The sequence below is a fragment of the Saccopteryx leptura genome, chromosome 3 (genome assembly GCF_036850995.1).
Source record: "Saccopteryx leptura isolate mSacLep1 chromosome 3, mSacLep1_pri_phased_curated, whole genome shotgun sequence".
Classification (NCBI taxonomy): domain Eukaryota; kingdom Metazoa; phylum Chordata; class Mammalia; order Chiroptera; family Emballonuridae; genus Saccopteryx; species Saccopteryx leptura.
Genome location: NC_089505.1, coordinates 365,127,508 through 365,149,590, shown reverse-complemented (window position 1 = coordinate 365,149,590; position 22,083 = coordinate 365,127,508). Strand labels below are relative to the sequence as shown.

General features: G+C 49.3%; 1 protein-coding gene across 3 annotated transcripts in view; it reads left to right on the top strand.

The window, feature by feature from the left end:
• Positions 1 to 20,160, top strand: part of DNAAF11 (dynein axonemal assembly factor 11) — a 58,592-nt gene extending 38,432 nt beyond the window's left edge. For all 3 annotated transcript variants that reach the window (XM_066372507.1, XM_066372506.1, XM_066372508.1), the window contains 2 exons: positions 10,314 to 10,399; positions 16,847 to 20,160. In XM_066372507.1, the coding sequence (XP_066228604.1) occupies positions 10,314 to 10,399; positions 16,847 to 17,024 (264 nt within the window). In that variant the 3' untranslated portion in view covers positions 17,025 to 20,160. The remainder of the gene's footprint in view (positions 1 to 10,313; positions 10,400 to 16,846) is intronic.
• Positions 20,161 to 22,083: the final 1,923 nt, after the last annotated feature.

The following is a 22,083-nucleotide window of genomic DNA, read 5'->3' as shown; positions in this document are numbered from 1 at the left end:
CGCTGCAAAACATGCTGAGTCATCTCCCTTCCTAAAAACAGAGCAGCATAAAAACGCCCGGCTCTGTTTATTGCCCTGATCTGCTTTGTGGAAAAACTCATAGAACAGTCATGTATATTTGCTTGCTAGTTCTTTCTCACGTCCAGGCCTCTGAAAGTTGGTACGTTCAGTCATTGAATCCAGGGACCCCTTCTCCATTTGTATGCATTCCCCGCACAATCTCTTCTAATCTAAAGATTTTAAGTAACCGTCAATATTGATTTCACATGTAAATATCAATAACGGCTCCTTTTAGAAATTTCCTTTAGACAAACTTGGGTAAGTTTGGAATCAAAGCTAGCTAGTATTTCATGCTTCTCATATTTTTTTGATTCGTTTTCAAAATTGTACAATTTTTTTGCTGCCAAGTATGTATTTATTTAAGATAGAATGTTTGACTTATATAGGTATTCTAATCTGTTCAGAGATTTTATATATCTAAGCATAGTCTATGCCAGAGGAAAATACAAACGTCTTATTGATTCAAAAGTTTTATATTAATAATATTTCTTTATGGGAATATGAACTTTCTATATTCAAGTGTTCTACACCAGAACTATGGATAATTAATCAATATAAACACGAGAGATATGTAAGAAGGTAGACAATTTACAAGTGACCTAACGCCTCTGAAGATGACATTAGGATTGTTAGAAAGTAGCCATCTATTTCAATGGGGGGCTGGGCCCCTTTGCTGAGGACTGTGTCCCCAATAACTGAATCTCCTCCCCCACCCTCCAGATCTAATCATTGGCTGACATCACCGCAGGCTGATATCTCATGGACTTAGACAGTTTGGAAGTTTTATGACAAAAATAATGTGGAGACATTTTTAGGAATTACTTCTGAGTCCTGGATGAAGATGTTAAATGTGCACACTTAAGCAAAATGCTGATGCACCCATAAATAAATTATATGGAACTTATTAATATCAGATGAGATGAGGGAATTTTTTAGCATGTTTGGGTTGTCACAACATGGAATAAGGTGCTAAACTCAGAAATAGAAAAGTTTCTGCAAAATTAGGAAAAACTCAAGACAATGAATTATTAATTGATCAATTAAAATATTTATTCAACTCATCAAAGATTTATTAAGAACTTAGCATGAACAAAGCACTGTGAGAATTACTGTGGAAGAGAAAAATAAATAATATGTGACTCTTCAGTTCTTCCTGTCTTCTCCTTGTTGACTCTACTGACCATCCTCCCCACAGACCCAGAACTGTCCTTGGGCAACTTCTAACTCCTAGTTTCAAACAGGTTTAGACGAGTAAGTAGGTATTTTTCCTTTCCGCTTAAACTTGAAATTATGTTATTGGCTCAGAGACTAGTGTCATAGCCATAACTATTGGGCTCTTCTATGGGCTCCCCAAATCTATTTCCCCCAATTAGATTCAGTACCAACAGGGCCCTGTATACATGAAACTGTAGCCTGTAGAACCCCCTCCTCTTCTCTGTTTGTAGACATAATAGGCATCTCAGAGAGTCTTCTCTGTTGTTCATCCTTCTATCCATTCATTCAGATATTCTATACATTTTAATTCTTCTGTATGCTAGGTATCTATGCAAGGTTCTTGGAAATGCAAAGAAAAGTGGAAACATCCCTAAGGGGTCTCCTTGCAGAGTTAAGACTGAGACTGTCATACCTTCTTGATATGTTGTCTTAAACTGAAGACCTACTTCAATTCCCAGTCCCTGTTACATCCCTCAGCCATTAGCCCTCCAGTACTGAGACACTGTCATCTTTCTGACACATTTCAATAGTCATATAGAACTAGTTGTAATGGTTTTGAATAAGGTTTCAAAAGATTGAAAAGGTTATTTTCTTTGGAAGAGTAATGAAGAAGATAGAAAGAGAAAGTTATGTGATTTATAAACTTAGTTTAAAACATGAAAATAAGGGCCCTGGCCGGTTTGCTCAGTGGTAGAGCGTTGGCCCGGCGTGTGGAAGTCCCAGGTTCGATACCCGCATACGGGAGTCTGTCTCTCTGCCTCCCCGTTTCTAACTTCAGAAAAACACACACACAAAAAAACCCTCACAAAAAAACATGAAAATAGGAAATCTGCAAATGGGGAGAACAACCCCATAAACGCTTCCCCCACAAAGAATTACAGAAAATAAATGCAAAGGTCAAAACAGTTTCACAGAATAGAAAAACATGAGGAAGGAAACACAAAAAGCAGAAAATCTGTCAGAAAGTAAGAGATGTAAAATCAGCCATGCTAGCTCGCTTACGAGAACATGCCTGAGTCTGAAAGACATGGAAATGTAGAAGAAAAGAATGTGTAAAGCTGTAGTAATTGATTTCAAGCAAAATTAGAGTAGTTATGGCAAAATTAATATCAGATATGATAGAATTTAAAGCGAAAATGCAATAACTGGAACAAGGATTATTCTGTAGTAACAAAAAATAATAGAAAATAAAGATCTAATTGTCTTTTGTTCCCCAGATTTTGTACTAAGTGTCTAAAGCATAAGTTCTTACAAAAATAAGGAAAAGTTAACAGCATCAGCTCTAAAGGATTTATGACCAATTTCCATCTTTGATAGACATGATCAACAAAAAGTAAGATCACTTATTGTTTGAATAATATAATTGAGATAGTTTAAAAAGTTGATAATAGACAAAACCCTATGAGAACCTCATTTTCATTTCCAAAAGAAAAAAATTATAGAAATTATATTTAATTACAAGTTAATAGAAATGTAATTGAGTAGAAAATGTAGAGAAAAACCAACAAATAAAATTGGAAAATTCAAAATACAGTCCTAAAATGTTATCAAACCACAATAAAAAATTTAAAACATAATTATATATTATTTAGAAGCCAAAAATAAATGTAAAGATTAGCAGGCTTTATGGGCTTCAGAATCAAAGACTGTTTGATGGAACTGCCAACTGACAAGCCAAATGAATGTATAATCAGCAGGACCAAATTGAAAATGGCCAAATGAAGCCGTGATTTTCTTCTGCAGACCTGCTCCCCCCACAGTCTTCCTTGTCTCAGAAAACGGACACTCTTTTACCCAAATGGCTGAGTCAAAGGTCGGGATGCATCCTCGACTTAACCTCTTCCCCTCTCGGTTTGGATCCTGTTGGCCCTACCACCGAGGCCCATCCTGCACTCAGCTGCTGACCTGCCCCTGCCCACCCCGCCCCCTGTCCGCAGGCGCCCTCCCCCCACAGGGCACCCCACGCAGCCCTCTCACTGGTTTCCGGCTTCACCCTTTCCGCTTTGTGACTCTTTCTCCATCCAGAAGCCAGGAACCTCTTTAAAACCTAAATCAGCTCATTTTTTTTCTTCTGCTTAAACCTACCAGTGGCCTTCTGTCACACTTGCAGTAATGTCAGATGTCCTTGTCGCGGCCCCAGAGGCTTTGCACGAGCTAGCCTCGGCCTATGTTCTGGCCTCTTCTCCCGCTCTCTTCCTTCACCATGGGCATTTTATATGTATTCTCTCTCCACAGTAGCTTCATTCCCCTCCCCCAGCCCCACCCCCACCCCCACAAGACTTGCACTTGCTATTTCTTTTCTGCTAAGAGTACTCTGCCTTTTTTCTTTTCTTACCTGTCTCCTTTGTACAGTGCAGGCCCTGGCTCAAATGTCATCCTTCACGGGTACTTTTCCTGACTATCAGAGCTAGCGTGGCCGGTCACATTCCCCAGCCATGTCACCTGCTTTTCAGTAAGAGCAATGTCCTTATCCATTCAGTTTTGTATGGCTAGTTTTCCCCAATGTAAGGGTAAGTTTCATGATAAGAGGCCTTAATTCATTCAGTGCCTGGGATAGTCCTACCTTCTAGCACATACCAAATAAATACTAGTTGAAGAATGAAACCCCAGAGTTACTTATTCATACCTTGTCATGACTTATGTTTTCTGAATATTTCTCCCAACTCATCACTTGGTTAATATATATGTATATATATATATATTTAGTGTATATTGACAACATTTTTAACTTTGATTAATTCTAATATGAATTATTTTATTCCTGTTTGGATTGTTGCTTTCTATTTCCTGTTCACAAAAATCTTTAGCTTCAAGGTATCCTCCTATGTTTTTCCTGGAAGTTTTGTCATCATAGCCTTTACCTTTAGGTCTGTGATCCATTAAAAAAAATGTTTTTACATATATATATACAAGACATGAAGCTGCTGTTAAGGTCGATCCCTTTCCCATTTGGATCTGCAGTGCTGGCACCGAGAGAGACTACTTCTCCTGTCGCAATGCCTCTTCACTTTGTCAGAAATCCATTGCCCCTATAAGTCAGGATCTGTCTGCGGCCTTTGTATTTGTTCCATTGACTTACCTGTTTATCCTTATGCCAATACCACCTTGTGTTGATTACTGTGGCTTTGGAATGCAGCTTGAAGAATGTAACTTCTACAGCTTCATTCTTTTACGTGAACATTGGGGCTGTTCTGGGTCCTTTGCACTTTTTATATACACTTAAGAATCAGTTTGTTGATTTCCATATAAAAACCTTGTTGGGATGGGCCAAGGCCACCGGGGAGCCAGATGACATGGGCAGCTAGATAATTAAGCCTACGGGGTTCCAACTCCCTGAGCTGCACAGAGCAAAATCCAGGCAGGACAAACAGGCTGCGAACCTACACTGTGAGCTAGGCTGCCAGGTCACGCCCTCCTTAAAATGCACAGAGGCCTGGGCTAAAAAGTGTAGAAGTTAGTTGCTAATGTTAAATTCTTTTCAAGGAAAATGTCCATTGAACTTTCATGTTCTTCTTCTCTGGGGAAATTGTGGACGATGGACTGTATGTGCTTTCTTCGCATGATCCCCTTTACGAGGGTGGATAAGTACCAGGTGACCTTGAATGCAGAGTCCACGTGAAGAAGTGGGAAGCTAGAAGAGTGTGGCCATGTCTGTAATCTATAGGCAAACTGAAGTGCAGAAGAACAGCTTAAGTGGTCAACAATCTACATGCAAGTATTCTTACAAGCAATGTGATGGCCGATAGGCACATTTAGACAGTTTCCCAGCAGGATTTGTATATATTGGTCTTTTCAGAGGGGAGTTGGGGTAGGGAGGCAGAAACTTGACTCTCATAATCTAAAAAGAAAGGAAAGTATATTTTTATCTAGAGAGGAAAGACATACATTTTTCAAAAGCCATTACTGCAGTGGACGTGGTGTTTTTGTTAACATCACACACATTGGCTAATGAAATAAAGAAGTGCATTTAGAATATTGCTATTTCAACTGAGATGAATAGCTAGATCACTGAGAAGGAACACTACAAATGATCTCATTACCTCTTGTGCAAAGTGCAAGTCCCAGAAAGGGAAGTCTCCCAAGATCTGGCCTCTACCTGGTTCTTCAGGCTGAATTCCAGCTGTTGTCTGGCCGATTATCTGGTGCTAGTTTATGTGGTCATTTGCTTCCCTGTCTTAGCCTGTGCTTTCTTCTCTCCTGGAATGTCCTTTATCCCCTCGTAACTTCCATCTTCCCCCAAATTCCTACCTATTCTTTAACATTCCTTTCAAAGATTGCACCCTCGGGTAAGCCTTCTTTGATTCCCTGCTTCCCATGCCAGGAGGATGTGCCCCGCCCTTGGGCTCCCCTTAATAGTCTATGCATATATCTACCAATCGCACCTTCTTCGACGTGTTTTAATAGTTTGTGTGTCTTTGTCCCTCATGAGCTAATCAGGGATAATCTTTAAATCTATCATTCCCTATCTACCACTTACACCTATGCTTGGCACAGAATAGACGCTCAGTAAGTATTTCTTTGAGCAGAATTAATGAAGTTGATACCTCCAACTATTAAACAAAGAGAAAGAGAAATCTACTTCTGATTTTCACAAACACTGTTCTTTCAGAAGCTGGGATAAATTTGCAAGAAAAAGTTAAAAGGTTGATTCATATTTTCTTTCTTGACAAATCCTTCTGATTGTATTCCATTTTTCCTTTGCTGAATCACTCTTTTAATTTACCACCAGCATCTGACACGGAGTGACGTTCACCCCACTCTTATTTCACTTCATATAAATAGCTCTTACGTTGAACCCTGTGACATCACTGCTTTGTGGATCAAAAACAGATAGTGGTCATTTCTATGGTTCAACCTAAAAATGAGGATTACAAGTGATGTCTCTCCCCCTTGCATGTGTTTACTGTCTTTTACACAGCTCAGATAGCCTGGGTTTCCTGTATTAGTAACTTTGTAGTCGGTGAAGCCACCACATACATTTTGGTAAGGTAACCAGAGACCGTCCGAGTGCGGAGCAGCATGCTGTCCCGGGCAGTACGGGGCCTCCACCCCGACTGTTTGACAAAGGCCAGAGAGTAATCTGTCAGGAGAGCCTTCAAAGGGACTTCCTCATTCTGTAGAAGAGTGGACTCCATGACTACCTCCATGTTCACTCTAGTCAACTGCGTGGCTCTGTCAGAGTTACAACAAATTTAGCATCATTAAAACACGAATGTGTACCTTTGCGCCCACCCCACAATCGAATTTTGAAGTATGCAGTTGCTTCCATTTCTCTCAATGGCTTCAGGAAACCCTTGGTCCCACAGTACTTAAGTCACTAAACGCGGTTTGGCCCTTAAGCTTTTCCATTAGTCCTTCCTCGACATGCTTGGCACCAGTGAATCAGATGCTTGGTGTTCACCAGCATCCCTTCCTAGAGCAAGGGTTGCCCCGTGACCGCGGGTGTGGCGGGGGACCCAAGGCCAGGATTTCGGTGCTCGGGAACCCTGAACCCCTTGTCCTCTGCTTGGGAAAATGAGACCTCTCCTCAGAAGGGATTCACCTGCCGTTTATGTGAATGCGGGTGTGAATATTTTTTTTCATACTGCTGATTTCTTAATCCCTTCTAACTTCTAAACTTAAAAGAAACTTTGCAACTAACTGAGCTGGAAATAGCTTTTAGAAACAAGAAACACATTTCGATTCTGGTGCACAGCAAATTCTCTGCAAAGAAAAGTTCCAAATTGGGGATTCTATTTGCATTTCCATAAACACGGAGAAGAATCTTTGAGCGCGTTATGTGACAAATCGCAGTGTTAGGGACGGGCGTTCACGGGCTCGTTCTGTACACGCTCCCGTTCTCGCCAGTGCGCGTCCCACGTGAAGCAACACAAAACCGGTGCTTGGGCTCAAGAGCGTTTGTTCTGAAATTTGATATTTTAATGAATTTTCACTAATATTGGCCTCATTAATGTAACTAAAATATTTTTTTAAAAATTAAGAAGGTGTTAAGATGCCTCTGAGCTGGAGAGGAGCGAGGAGAATGCTTGCGAGGGAGCGGCCCAGGGATCCGCGCCTGCAGGGGGGCGGGGAGGAGCCAGAAGTCGCCCCGGCCGAGACCCAGGGAAGACCCCAGCGCGTGCCTCGGAGCCCTGGGCTGACACGGTCCTTTAGCGTTGTCCTGAACCGGCTCCGGGAACCGCCATGTTGAACAGAGAGATGGGATCCCGCAACTCAGGGTCCTCACACTCACATAGAGGCCCAGGTCCCGGAATCTCGAGGAAGGAGCAGAGAGCTCCTGAAGGGAAAAGGCCACATGGTCAAGGACCACAGGTGAATGACCGTGGGATAACTGGTCTGGACAGGATGCATGTGCCTCACTCCCGAAGAAGAATCCGGCAGCCTACACATGAGTTTGGGGCTCCATCTGGGCATGTTAATACAACTCTCTGGCTCGGTTAATACAATTTAAAATTGCTTAAAATGAAATAAAATGAAAACGTCAGTGTCCCAGCTGCATTCACCACCTTTCAAATGCCCAGTAGCCAGGCTGGGCAGCACAGAACAGTCCCCAGCCTCGCAGGGAACTCTGGGCAGGGCTGCAGCCCACACCCCCCGCGGCCACGCGGCCACGCGGCCAGCTCCAAGTCCTGCTGCCCCCAAAGGCGACCTCCAGGAGGAACGTGCCACCTCTCATCACCCTAACGACCTCACTGCTCCCCTCAACTGGGAGCCATCTCTGTGGTATCCCCTCAACCCCCTCTTTCTTCTCTCTCACAGTTGACGCTAATATGACTTAAAAAGCCAGAACTGGGATCAACAGCCACTGAGAAGTATTTCCGTTTCCTTCAGGGCGGGCCAGGGAGGTGGGGGAGGTGTTTGTAGTCACCACACCGGTTCACTGGGAGACAAGGAAGAAAACCAGTTTAAGTTTCCCTACAAAAACAGCATAAACATTCACACCCTGCAAACACGCTAACATCCAAGAATCTAACATTGCTGGCCAGCAAGCAATGCATGGAAAACAGTAACATTGCGGCATGAAATACATCTTGAACACATCACCAGCAACGCATTTGAGTATTCGCCTCTTCCAAAACAAACTGCACTTGGTGGTGATGAAAACCGGCTTCGTTGGGTGAGGCTTCCCATGAGCCACCTCCTTCCGCCGTCCGGGAAGCGCGGCATCGGCGGCTTTCGTGGCTGATGCTTCCACAGTTGTCTTCTGCAAGTTTTTGTTGGGCAGACTGTGCCTCTTTTAAAACGCTTCTGGACAAACTCTCCCAGACTTCAAGTTCAATGTCTGTAGCACATGCAGTATTCATAGTTCTTCTCTTCCGGAGTCTCGGCAGCAGCCTGGCCACCGCAGAAAGCCCCGGTGATGCTGAGAGGCGTTCTCGCCAGGGGGCGGCGCGGGACCTGTGTCGGCAGGGCTGTGTCTGAGCAGCTGTTTTACCTGCAGTGCACGTCGGCCCTCCCGTAAGGTCACGGGAGGGGGCGGGGGAAGGGAAGGGAAGGTATGGTCCCATTCTTCCGTGTGAGGTCGCTGAGATAAACCACGCAGACACGCGCGGGCAGAATTGTTATACAATATGATAGAGAAATATACAGCTGCACTAACGGGGGGAAATAAAACTGGTTCTGGCACCATTTCCTAGAAGGGTTGTCCCCAAGGAGCGGTTATCCACGAGGACACACACCTTCCCGAGTCTGAGGCCGCAGTCCTCCAGACCTGCGTTTCTTTATTCGTCATTCACTTCGTGAGGCATGCGTGCGCTTAAACGTGGGCCGGGCCTTCGGGGGTTCTGACCCGCGGAGCATGCAACCAAGAATTGCTAGTCAGGTGGGAAGTGTTCATCTGAGTAAGTGTCCAGCACGCCAATGCAAAGGTCTGGGAAGGACGGGATGGGAGGACCTGCTGTAGACTTGGGGCTCCTCACTCCCTTCCCAAAGGCAGGTGGCGAGACTGGCGGGCTTGCCCGCGCCAGCAGACGGGAGCCCTCGATGCCCGAGCCTCGTCTCTGCCCTTCATCGGCTGTACGGATCCGACCACTGCTGGGTGCCACATCGAGTCCCAGGCGGAGCAGAGAAGGCTGACAGGTGCCCCTCAGTGGTCAGGAGTGACCCTGCCCGCCAGGGAGATGTGGCCCGTCACGAAGCATTTCCCCAGCAAAGAGAAGTTGCTGAAACGGGTGGAGAGAGGAACAGATCTCCCCACACACACACTCCGGGTCTGTCTCTCCCTTGAGAACAAAGGGAAGAGGCCCCCACCTTGGTCAGTGGACCAAGACAACACGAGGCGAGGAGTTTTCCAATTCCTCCTCTCCTCTAAGTAATCCCTGTCTCATTGGAGCATTGGCAGGTGGGCGGTTCAGTAAGTGAAGTGTGTGACACACCCCGCTGGCCTAGGCAGCAGGTGCCCGGCGCGTGGCCGGGCCGACAAGTCCTCGCACATTCTCTGTCCCCACACCCTTCCTTCCTGCGTGGTCTCTCCTGGACGTTTGTTGAACCGAAATGATCATTTTTCTTAATGGAGACCCCACGTGCTTGGCATTGAGGTTATTTAGCTTCAAAGCGGTGGTAAAATGACAGAGGGTTTCAGACCCGGAAGGGACCTTCGAGATCACAGCGAATTCCTCCACCTCACAGAGGGAGAGGCCAGCGCCCAGCGAGCTGAGGGAGGGGTTCAAGCTCCCAGCCCAGGGTGCCTTCGGCGGCGGCACGGTCCCAGGGAGCACCCGGAGCCACCGTGCCTGCCACATCGGTACCCCCAGCCCTCCAAAAAGTGTCTGGCATGTTGCTGGCTCTACAGCAAAGCCATTATTCAGTGAATTAATTCACCAAATCTCCCGGCTTGCCCTTTGGCGAATGAAAATGAAAATGGGGCTTTGCAAGACAATTGTAAACATGTAATTTGTGACATAACCTTTCATGACACACACATGGACTATATTGTGAAAATTGAAACACTTTAGCATCTTAAAAATACATATGTAATATTTTTAAAGACACATCAGAGACTAATATACCACTTAGTGTGTGTTGTGTCTTTATTTTAGGTGGGAGAAGTGATCACGGGCAGCCAACTAACACCCAAGCCCGGGATGAGTAACCCGGACAGCAGCAGAGAGCGCTCAAACAAAAGGTACCACCTCCCAGGCCGTCTCTCTCTCTCTAATACCTTGTTCTCGTCATTGTCATCGGTGGCTAGGTGCAGCTCCCAAAAAGACACAATTACTTAAAGTTTTAAAACGATTCACCCCATGAATATGCATTCATTCTCGATTTGCAAGGCTCTTGATCCCTAAGAACAGATCTGTGTGCATCCAGCTCCTCCTTTCTTGTGATGACATGGGTGGTGACGTCACACCAATGGTGCTGACATGTCCCGAGCCCTGGCTTTGCCTCGGGCAGTCTTTTGGGCGCTCTGCCCACATCCACACATTTAGCCCACACCATGCTTATCCTCAGTTTACAGATGGGGAAGACGAGGGAAAGAGAAGTTTAGAATGGTCGAAGGCTGTGTCGCCAGGACATGTTGGGACAACTGCTGAGCCCTGAGCCCTGTTCAAAATGCTGCGCACACCGCGTGGCTTTTATGACCCACATGGCACTCCGTAAATGCTACTCCTGTCAGCCTCCTCATCATAGGTCATCTTCTTGCTTTGCTTACACTTCGATTCCCACCAGGACCTCTGCCCTCTTGAGAGAATATTCACCCCATTCTGAGTCTTTCTTGGTGTTAGAAAACCTCTCTGATTCCTCAGGGAAGAGTCCAGCTCTGCCCCCTGAAGACCCTTAGAACAAAGCCCCTCCTCCCATAAGCAGTGACTCCATCTTAGACAAAGTTCTCATTATTCCACTAGTCTTCCTTTAAATGAACATCCCAGTTCTTTCAGCTCTCCTTCTCCTTGTCATGATTTCCAGACTCTTACCATCCAGATGGCAAAATCTATTTCGAACCCAGGCAAACTATCTTTGTGATACAAATTGTATATGCTAGAAGTATCATTATAAAAATACCTGAACGAGACCTATATTTATGTCTTGCATAATGCACACAGGCGCTTGCCTATTCAAAGACAACTGTCAGCGTTCTGCAGGGATTTTTGAACACGGGCTTGTCTGAACAGGTATGGGAGTGAATTCCCACTGGCAAGTAGGGAGCTATTTCTAACCTTGGAAATCCACTCGTGTTTCCCAGTGTGGTGGTGTCCGTGTTAGACACGCGTGGTGTACAGAGGTGCGAGGGTAGTGTGGCTATCATGCGTACTCACGGTCCTAACTAGCCCCAGCAGCTTCAGCGCATGGGAATATCTGAATCTAACTTGAGGGATCGCGGAGGGGAAGCCCCGTCATTGTGAGCAACTGGGAGCCAGTGTTCGGACCCCAGGACAACCGGCGTCACCGGGAGTCCACCTGGCGACTCGAGATGTCTCTGCACCGTCTCTGCCCAGTAGCTCCTCCTCTGTTACTTTTGGAGAGCTTTCCTTGTTCATCTTTATTAATAGGAAATGATCGCCTCGTGACCACACATAATACATCTTTCTATGTGAAGGCTGTTTGTGGTGCCCCAGAGTCACTGGCGGACTTGATCATCTCCGTTTCCTCGGCCTCTGGCTGCGTGAGCCCATTAACTGGACAGCTGCCCCAAGGCTGCACACGGGAGGGAGGGAGGGCCGGTGGGTCGGTGGAGGGTGGGGCGGGCTGCTGATGGGCCAGGGCAACGGGGACCCCTGGACCCTCCCGCAGCCATGCCTTGTGCTCTGGCGACCGAGTGGGGGAGACAGAAAAGCCCACAGAGCAGGGTGTTGCTCATCCAGTCTGGGTGGGATTCGTGCTTTGGGGGGAAGGTGACCGATTCAGTGGACCGTGGTGGTCCTGTGACCCTGTACAGTGAAGGAAGACACACAACTTCCTGACAAACGAGTTTGTTGAGTATCGCGTGCCTACCTGCGCCATGTGATGCCGGGCATAACCTTACCCTTGATCTTCCAAATGACGGCAGGATAAGTCCTGTTATTCCAAACATTCTGAGGGGCAAAGATCCCGACTCGTTTGCCCAAGATCACAAAGTCGCTAAGTGCGTGGTGGAACCAGGATGATAAAACCCGGTGCATCCTTGGACTTGCCTTCTTCCTCTCTTCGTGCTGTCTTTTTCGTTGTTGTTTAAATACACTGTCTTCTCAGGAGCAGTCTATGCTTTACAGCGAGATTGAGTGGAAAGTACAGGGATTTCCCATACACCCAGGGCCCCTCTCACGCACAGCCTGCCCCATTATCAACGCCCCCAGCTGAGGGGTACGCCCGCGACAATCCGTGAGCCTACACTGACACATCGTTATCACCCAGGGTCAGTAGTTGACTTTAGGCGGACGTGCTCCGCCTGTTCAACCCTCTCTCCTTCCAGCCATGCAACCATGGCAACTGCTGATCTTTCTACTGTCTCCGCAGTGTTGCCTCTTCCAGAATGTTATGTGGTTGGTATCATACAGGATGTAGCCTTTTCGGATTGGTTTTGCTTAGTAACATGCATTTAAGGTCCCTCCATGTCTTCCCATGATTTGATAGTGCATTTTTTAGCACTGAATAATATTCCGTTGTCTGGATGGACCACAGTTTATTTATCCATCAGCTACTGAAGGACATCTTGGCTGCTTCCAGGTTTTGGCAATTGTGAATAAAGCTGCTATAAACATCATGCGCAGTTTTGTGGGGACATAAGTTTTCAACTCCTTCGGATAAGCACCAAGGAGTGTGATTGCTGGATTGAATCACGAGAGTATGTCTAGTTTTGTAAGGGACCGCCACGCTGTCTCCCAGAGCGGCCACACCACTGTGCTTTCCCACCAGCAGTGAGTGGGCGTCCCCGTGGCTCCCTCCGTGTCCTCCGGCCTCTGCTGTGGTCAGCGTTCTGGAGCTGGGCCATTGTAATGAGTGTGTCATATCTCCTTGTTTTAATTTGCATTTCCCTGGTGACATGTGGTGCGGAGCATCTTCTCATATGTCTGTTGCCAGTGTGCACCTTCCCTGGTGAGGCCTCTGTGGGGGTCTTTTGCCCTCTCTTCCAATCACGTTGTTTGCTTTCTTATTGTTGAGTTTTATGATTTGTTTGTATATTTGGGTTAATAGTCTTGTATCAGATGTCTTTTGTAAATATTTTCTCCAAGTCTGTGGCTTGTCTCTGTCATTCTCCCAAGATTAGCTTTTACAGAGCAGAAATTTTTCGTTCTAATGAAGTCCAGTGGTCACTTATTCCTTTCGTGGACCCTGTCCTTGGTGTTGTATCTAAAAATATCATCGCCATACCCCAGGTTTTCTCCGATATTATCATCTAGGAGTTTGATAGTTTTGCATGTTATGTTTAGGTCGATGATTTTTTAGTTAATTTCTGGGAAGTTTGTAAGATCTGTGTCTAGATCCTCTTTTGCACGTGGATATCCCGTTGTTCTAGCACCACTTCTTGGAGAGACTGTCTTTGCTTCATTGTATTATTGCCTTTGCTCTTTGGTCAAAGATCGATTGACTAGATTTATGGAATTCTATTTCTGGACTCTATTTTGTTCCTTTTACCCATTTTTAAAAATTCTTTTGCCAATGCCACATACTGTCTCGATTACTGCAGCTTTATAATAAGTCTTTGAGTTGAATTGAGGAGTATCAGTCTTCCAACTCTGTTCTCCTCCGGTATTGTGCTGGCCAGTCTGGGTCTTCCGCCCTCCCTATAAACTTGACAATCACTGTTTACTGTGAGCTGCTCCATTGCTTAGAAAACAGTTTGGGGGCCTCTTGGAGGACTAGGAGGTACTCAGCCTGGAAGCCTCAGCAGGTGCTTTGGGGCAGACCCTAAAAACTTAGGGTGGAACCACTTCACCCTAAATTCAAGGCTGAGGGTGTGTAACCACCAGCTGCTAGGAACTCATGCAGGCATCCGCTTGTGCTGACCCCCAGCTCGCCTGTCCCCCAGGACAACTGTCCTCACAGCCCTCTGGGGAGGTGGGCAGTGTGGGCTTACTTCTTACTCACTCTTCCCCGCCTTGGGACCCACCCTGCCTGGGGGAGGGCACCCTGTGAGACTGCCCACCTGGCATGCTCAGGGCCCTCATCTCTGTCCCCCACTCCAGACACTCAGCATGACCCAAAGCACAGCTTCAGGGGCTCAGCAAACGCCCTCAGGGCAAAGGTGCTTCAGGGCCCATGTCGCTGTCTGGGTCCCTCCATTCACTAAATTCCGACCGAGGTCGTTCCTCGTTATCTATCAGGTGCTCAGTGATCTCAGGGGAAAGGAGGTGAGGGAGGGCACAGGCGGGGTAGATGTGATGAAATAAGACTTGAACTGGGGGCGGGGTGAACACATAATACGGCGTACAGAGATGTGTTGTACAAACCTGTATGATTATGTTATGCGGTATCACCCCCAATAAAATCAATTCATAAAAAAAGAAAACTTTCAGCTGGAAATGGGTGTCTTTGAGCCAAATATGCCAGCCCGCCATCTTACTGGAATAAAGGTCTTCTGTCCTTTAACAGAAGGAATCAATCTTGGATGTGTTTTACGCATAGTAATACTTTTGCTTCCCTTTGTGGTAATTAGCGTATTCCTTCTGTCTCCCAGTTATACCCACGGGACTCCAGAGGTCGTGGTTCTGGCCGCCAGGGCTGGGTCACACCACACCCGGAGCCTGGGCTCAGGCCTCCAACTCCCAGACCGGGCAGCCTGGGGAGAAGCCCTCCCCTCGTATTTGGGGGATTAGCGAGACCCTTCGGCCCAGGCCTGGCCACTCACTGTGTGTTACCCAGAGCTTCAGGAGTAATTAAAGTCCTGCTTGCCAATTACCCGTCGGGCCCCGGAGGCAGGGGCACTGCCGGTAATGGTGCCCCCGCCTGCTCGCGCTTTATTACCGCGGTCCGTGAGCGGGGGCCCAGGAGACCCGCTGGGGTGGGGGGAGAGGCTGCCATTCCTCCAAGTCAAGGGCAACGTAATTATAGTCGATGAATTTGGATATTTACTTAATTAAGCCAGCGATATCATAGCCTTTTAAATAAGGATAAAGTAATTAACGAGTAGGACTCTATTTAATGATGACTGTGTGTTGGTCTTTGAAAACGAGAGCTTCCTGACTGGTTGGTAGGGTACAGTCTGGGTCTGCAGAATATGTTACTTGATACTGTTTGCATCCTTTGTGTCTTTCTACAGCAGGTTTGTGTGGCTTAGTTGAAATACCGAGGGGAATCAAACTCAGATGCTTTCCAGGGCTGAGCAGATTGCAGAGCTGAAGGGAAGACTTCAAGGGCAAGAGAGAGTTCACACTTTCCAAAGACAGTCTACCTGCCCTTCCCCCAAGAGATTGTGTGCCCGCGTGATGAGAGTGGTCTGAGGAGCGCCTGGATTAGACTGACTGTGATTTTCTTCGGGTCACAGATAACTTCTCATTTCATTTCATTTTCCCACATAGTATAATGATATATATATATTTTTAACTTTTTAAAAGTTTACTTTTTCATTATGGTTTACATTCAATATTATTTTGAATTAGTTTCTAGTATACAGCATAGTGGTTAGGCTATCACGATTGTAAAAAAATTTATTCAATAAGCATTTATTCAGTAAAGCCGTATGCCAAAGATACAAGATGAAAAAGACAACATTTTCTGTTTCAAAGATGTCAGTCAGGTAGGGACCCAGATCAACGATGAGACAATGCCATGGCAACGTGATAACCTTTAGATTAGAGCACTCTTCTACCTACTGGGTGTGGTTACCAGGGAACCAGTCTGTTTTCACAGACTGTAGTAGGCACTTCATATGTATCTGTCGAATAACTGACTGGATAAACGGTGAGGTGATTTGAAATTAGCTTGATCAATAAAATCACTGAGGGACCTTTATATAAGTACCGATTCCTGGGCCCAACTGTGGAAGCCACAATGCCTGAAAGCGACCCATGTTATCGCGAGTTTCTACGACTGTGGTGACGGGGATACTGGCCCGCGGGGCTTCTCATCTGTTTCCCCGTAGCTGTCGCTGAAGGTGCCGCGTGTGGGCGCGGGAGTGGGTTCCCCTGCCGAGGGCCCCGGGCGCGGGCGCGGGAGTGGGTTCCCCTGCCGAGGGCCCCGGGCGCGGGCGGCGGGAGCAGCTCACCGTGGGAGTGGGAGGGGAGACCGCGGGGCTGAGCTCCGCTGTGCCCCTGAACTCGGAGTGTAAAAGCTCCTGCCACCCCAGGGCAGCGGGGACGGTCTGAGGCAGCAGGGTCCAGCAGGCTGAGGAGCTACATTCAGGCGTGAGCCCTGCCGGGAGTGATTCCCTGAGGACCCTGGCTGCGGGCTGTGACCTCGGGAAGCAGACCTCTTACCAGCCCGCCCCTCCCCCGCGGGCACCTTGGAGCACGTGATCACTCGCTCCACGGGGGACGCTCCTGCGTCTACAAGGTGCTCAGCGACCTAGAACGGGCACAGACACTTTATTTTTTGTCTAAGCTCCAGCGATAGCACTTGCCAATGTTTGCTGAATAAATGAATGGGTGAGTGAAACTGTTTGGAATTTAACCTTAAATGCAGTATCAATCTCCTTTGGCCTCTTTTGTTGTTCTAGAAGCAAGCAAACTGAGAAGCTCGAAGTGGATCCTAGCAAGCACTCCTTCCCCGACGTGGCTAACATAGTTCAAGGGAAGAAGCACACGCCCAGAAGAGTCCACCCTGAACCCGAAGTGCCACCAAGTGGGGGCGATCCGGACTTTGAAGACAACCCTGAGGTGCCTCCGTTGATTTGACGCGCCAGGCTGCACCGACTGTGAGCCCGGGACCCCGCGTGCTCAGGGCAGAGGGTGTATGCGTGTCATTTATGGGATAAACACAGAGTTATTTATCAATATATCTCCCCCCATGTTTCAGCTCCTACCTCCTACAGTAATGTTCCTAAACTAGTTTCAAATTAAAAGCTGTACCTTAAATATGCTATAACTCATTCTCCGTCTAGAATAAAGTGTTGGCTAGTGAAAATGTTCAGTAAATCATAGAAGTAACCTAAGGCAAATATCCCTTAAAACAACCAAAACACTCACTGGGACGGACGGAATGTTTGTGCCGCCCCGGACTCACGTGTTGAAGCCCCACCCCCCAGTGTGATGGTATTTGGAGGCGGGGACTTTGGGAGGTGATTAGGGTGAGATGAGGTCATAAGGATGGGCCCCTTGATGGGATTAGTGTCCTTAGAAGAAGAGGAAAGAGCTGGCAGCTCATTTGCACTCTCTCTGGCATGTGAGATACTGAGAAGGCAGCCATCTATATGCCAAGAAGAAGGACGTCACCAGGACCCCAGCCAGCCAGCACCTTGACCCTGGACTTCCCAGAACTGTGAGAAACAGATCTCTGTTGTTTGAGGCCCCCAGTCTGTGGCCTTTTGTCATGGCCACCTAAGCAGACCGAGACACTCTCCACTGCTCACAAAGGACACCTGGAGTCCTGTATGTCACCTCACCCATCCTTCTAGAGGAGTCACACCTAAGTGCTATAGCATCTGCTTAAACCTTCACCCAAGGTCACAGAGGGGTCACCCAAGACTAAGAAAGGGCAGAGGCGGAGTGGGAGCCCAGACTGTCATGTGTGGACCGAGGCTGCAAGGTGAACACTGAGCGTAGAGTGTATGCTCACAGTGACCCGTGACCCTGGGTCTCCCCGCGCCCCTCCTCAGTCTGTCCCTGCTCAGTCCTCACGTCCAGAAAGCTCGCTGCTTGTGCCCCGTGTCAGCTCCCCGGGGCAGGACAGGCCACTGTCCTCCTGGTCCCAGCTCCCGATGCTCACTGCTCTCCAGTCTGGGTGTTTTTCTCCTGCTTTTCACGTTTTTCTTGAGCAGTACGATGACCCATCTTGTCCCATTGTCCCCAGCACGGCCAACATGTCTCTGCATCCTGCTCCCAGCTGCCAAAATGAGCCTTGCAGAGGGACCCCCTGCATCCCAGCAGCCTGTGCATGTCCCCAGGAAACCGCTGACCAAGCTCACAGTGACCATGGGGGGAGGTGCGAGTGTGCCCCAGCCCCAGGGCCTGAGCGGACGTGCCCTCCTTCCTTGCTGGCTGGCTGCAACACGCAGTGTGTGTCGTCACCCGTGGCAGTCCGTCACAGCTTGCCTGACACTCTGGATGGAAAGTGCTGCCTCGTCTCCCGTTGACGCACGCAGCCCGATGTGTCTGTCGCTCCCGCAGCAGCCCTTGGCTGACACCAGCTGTTCCCTGAGACACCCCCGTTCATGCAGCCGTGTTTCCCTGGGTTAGAGACCAGCGGCCTCTCAGAGCCACACTGGTGCCACCATCCCGGGGGCCGTCCCCTGTCTGCTGAGTGGCCGCTCCCTGCAGTCCTCACGGTGGATGGCAGGGTGAGCCCCTTGCCGCCCACCTCTTCTCCGTGCGCTCGCTCTCCCCCTCCCGGACCCCGGTCCGTCCCACAGCTTCTGCGGGCAGCTAGCTCTGGGCGGCTGCCCCGCGCTCCCCGTTTCAGACCTCAGAGGCATTCCTGACGTGACTCTCTTCTCCTGTTCTCACATGCACTTCGTTGTCTCCTCTCTCCTTGTCCTGCCCTGTCCCCCTGTCCTGCCTCTGGTCCCCTTGGCTCTCATCCTGTGGATTCACTCTCCACTCACCCAGGTCACAGAACACCATCACTGCTTCCTATGGGCAACATTCAATTGTAACTAAATCCCGCCCATTCGGCCTCAGAAAATGTGTCTCCAGTCCCTCGGAAACCATCTCTGCTGTCTGTACTTGTCTCCCATCAACTGCTAGGTCACCATGGCCCATCCCCCACCCCCAGTATGAATGCCCCCTTGGCCTAGGACAAGATCTGGGACCCAACCTGTTGTGAGGTCACATCTCCCACCACTTTGCCCTGGGCACCCAAGCGGCCCACTACAACAAGGTTGTCACCATTCCTGACAATACATGACCCTCTGTCCCTGTCACTGAGCTGAGGCTGGGGATGTGCTGGTTCCCAGGGCCCAGGGGAACCCCCTCAGAGCTGGTTGGGGGCCATGTGGAGTTGCCAAGGCCCGGGGACAGAGGGGAGGCCTTGCTGGTAGAAGAGAATGAGACTGGACCCCTGCCTCACATAAAACTCCGCATGTAAATGGTTAATTTTAGCTCTAAATGGGAAAGGTAATACAAAAAGATGCCTAGATCGCTGCCACCTTGCTTGGCCCTTCCGAAGCAGGTAATCCAATCGTCCTGGCCCGTGTTCACCGTGGCGCACTGAACAGTGAGCCGGAAGGCACAGCGTCAGCCCGCCAGCGGGGCTCTGACTCAAGTCCCCTGTTCGCGCCCCCTCTGCTGATGGAGAAGTGACAGCTTGGGCCCCAGACATTCCCGGGGAAGCTCTCAGTGGCCACGGCGCCCCATCCAGCTCGGCTGCATCTTCTGGGCACACCTTCTCCTCCGGGCTCCCGTCTCTGGCCTCTACTGCTGTCTCTCGGGTCACCACCCCTGCCCCAGGGCCCTGACCAAACCAGCATGCCTGACCAGTGCATGTGATGCTCTGCGAGGAGGGGGCCCGAAGCCCTTCTTCCTGGGCCCCAACCCTTTAGAGAATGGACTATGTAAGGACCAAGAAAAGATCAAAATGTTAGATTCAGGAAAGTGTGCTGGGATTGCCAGAGTATAGGAGCAGAGCCGGGGAGGTAATGATAGGGACCCTGTAAGGCTGAGAACAAAGGAAGACAAACGTTTGCATTCCATTGGTTAGAGACCCTTATCAGAAGTTTATGTTTGAAATTCGCCAATGAGCTAGACCCAGCCCCTGTTGCTATGCTGTGTGCGACCCCCTTAGCGAATAGGTAACCGCCACATCTGCTTCTGTATAATGCTTGCTTACTTAGGATATATAAGGACCTAGCTGTAAGCTCCAGGCGCGATTCCCGGTTGTAGCTCCTTGTGGGTATGGTGTCTCCGGACACCTGGGAATTCGCCCCTGCGCAGGTTAAACTGGCCAATAAAGAAACATCTATACCCCCGAAAGTCTCCGAAGTCTGTTCTCGTACCCCGTGCATGCTACAGACTACCCCTGCAGGGGTTGGAGCCCTTCTCTCCTGGCCTGCACGTGTGTAGTGCTCTCGTGGAACTGACAATCCACTTTCCCTGTCTAGCTTGTCTTCATCAGCAGGTGGCCAGTGGCCACCCCCCAGAATGTAGCTGATGAGGAGAGTACCAATGATGGAGCCACCTGCCACCACGGCCACCCTTCCTCAGACTTAAAACATATGCTGGCTCCCCAGGAAGGCTTAAGGAATCCTCCGCAGGGGAGTTGGTGAAAAAATGGGCCTCATCCCGCCCCTTCCCTGCCATTGGAGGGGTGTCACACCCTTGGACTTGAGGGACACTCTTTTCATAACTCCCTTTTCTGTTGCTTGCTCTCCTCTTGTCCTGTCTTATTAACCCTCTTTCCCAATGGGACACTGTGATTTATAATAAGAAATATATATTTAGTCTCTATCCAGTGGTTTCTGGAACAGAGGGCCTAAAATCAGAGGAGTTTCCTAGGATGAGAGGAATAAGAAAGCCTTTTGTATGTTAATGAGCTGATTTGTGGAAGGTCCCTAGGGAACCAAAGGGTGGGGGCTGGTTGCCAGGAGAACCAAGTGTGATTGGACCGTAGGAACTTTCTGTACACCACCCCCCACCCCAAGGAAGAGGAGCTGGAGGTTGAATCAACTGCCACTGCTCAGTGATTTCCTCAGTCTTGTCAGTGATTGACTCAATCATGCCTATGTAATGAAGCCTTCATAAAACCCCCAAAAGACCAGGTTTGGAGAGATTCCGGGTCAGTGACATGTGGAGGTTGGGAGAGCGGCACACCTGGAGAGGACCCGTGAGCTCCACGCCCCTTACCACACCTGGAGAGGACCCGTGAGCTCCACGCCCCTTACCACACCTGGAGAGGACCCGTGAGCTCCACGCCCCTTACCACACCTGGAGAGGACCCGTGAGCTCCACGCCCCTTACCACACCTGGAGAGGACCCGTGAGCTCCACGCCCCTTACCACACCTGGAGAGGACCCGTGAGCCCCACGCCCCTTACCACACCTGGAGAGGACCCGTGAGCCCCACGCCCCTTACCACACCTGGAGAGGACCCGTGAGCCCCACGCCCCTTACCACACCTGGAGAGGACCCGTGAGCCCCACGCCCCTTACCACACCTGGAGAGGACCGTGAGCCCCACGCCCCTTACCACACCTGGAGAGGACCCGTGAGCCCCACGCCCCTTACCACACCTGGAGAGGACCCGTGAGCCCCACGCCCCTTACCACACCTGGAGAGGACCCGTGAGCCCCACGCCCCTTACCACACCTGGAGAGGACCCGCGAGCTCCACGCCCCTTACCACACCTGGAGAGGACCCGTGAGCCCCACGCCCCTTACCACACCTGGAGAGGACCCGTGAGCCCCACGCCCCTTACCACACCTGGAGAGGACCCGTGAGCCCCACGCCCCTTACCACACCTGGAGAGGACCCGTGAGCTCCACGCCCCTTACCACACCTGGAGAGGACCGTGAGCCCCACGCCCCTTACCACACCTGGAGAGGACCCGTGAGCCCCACGCCCCTTACCACACCTGGAGAGGACCCGTGAGCCCCACGCCCCTTACCACACCTGGAGAGGACCCGTGAGCCCCACGCCCCTTACCACACCTGGAGAGGACCCACGAGCCCCACGCCCCTTACCACACCTGGAGAGGACCGTGAGCCCCACGCCCCTTACCACACCTGGAGAGGACCCGTGAGCCCCACGCCCCTTACCACACCTGGAGAGGACCCGTGAGCCCCACGCCCCTTACCACACCTGGAG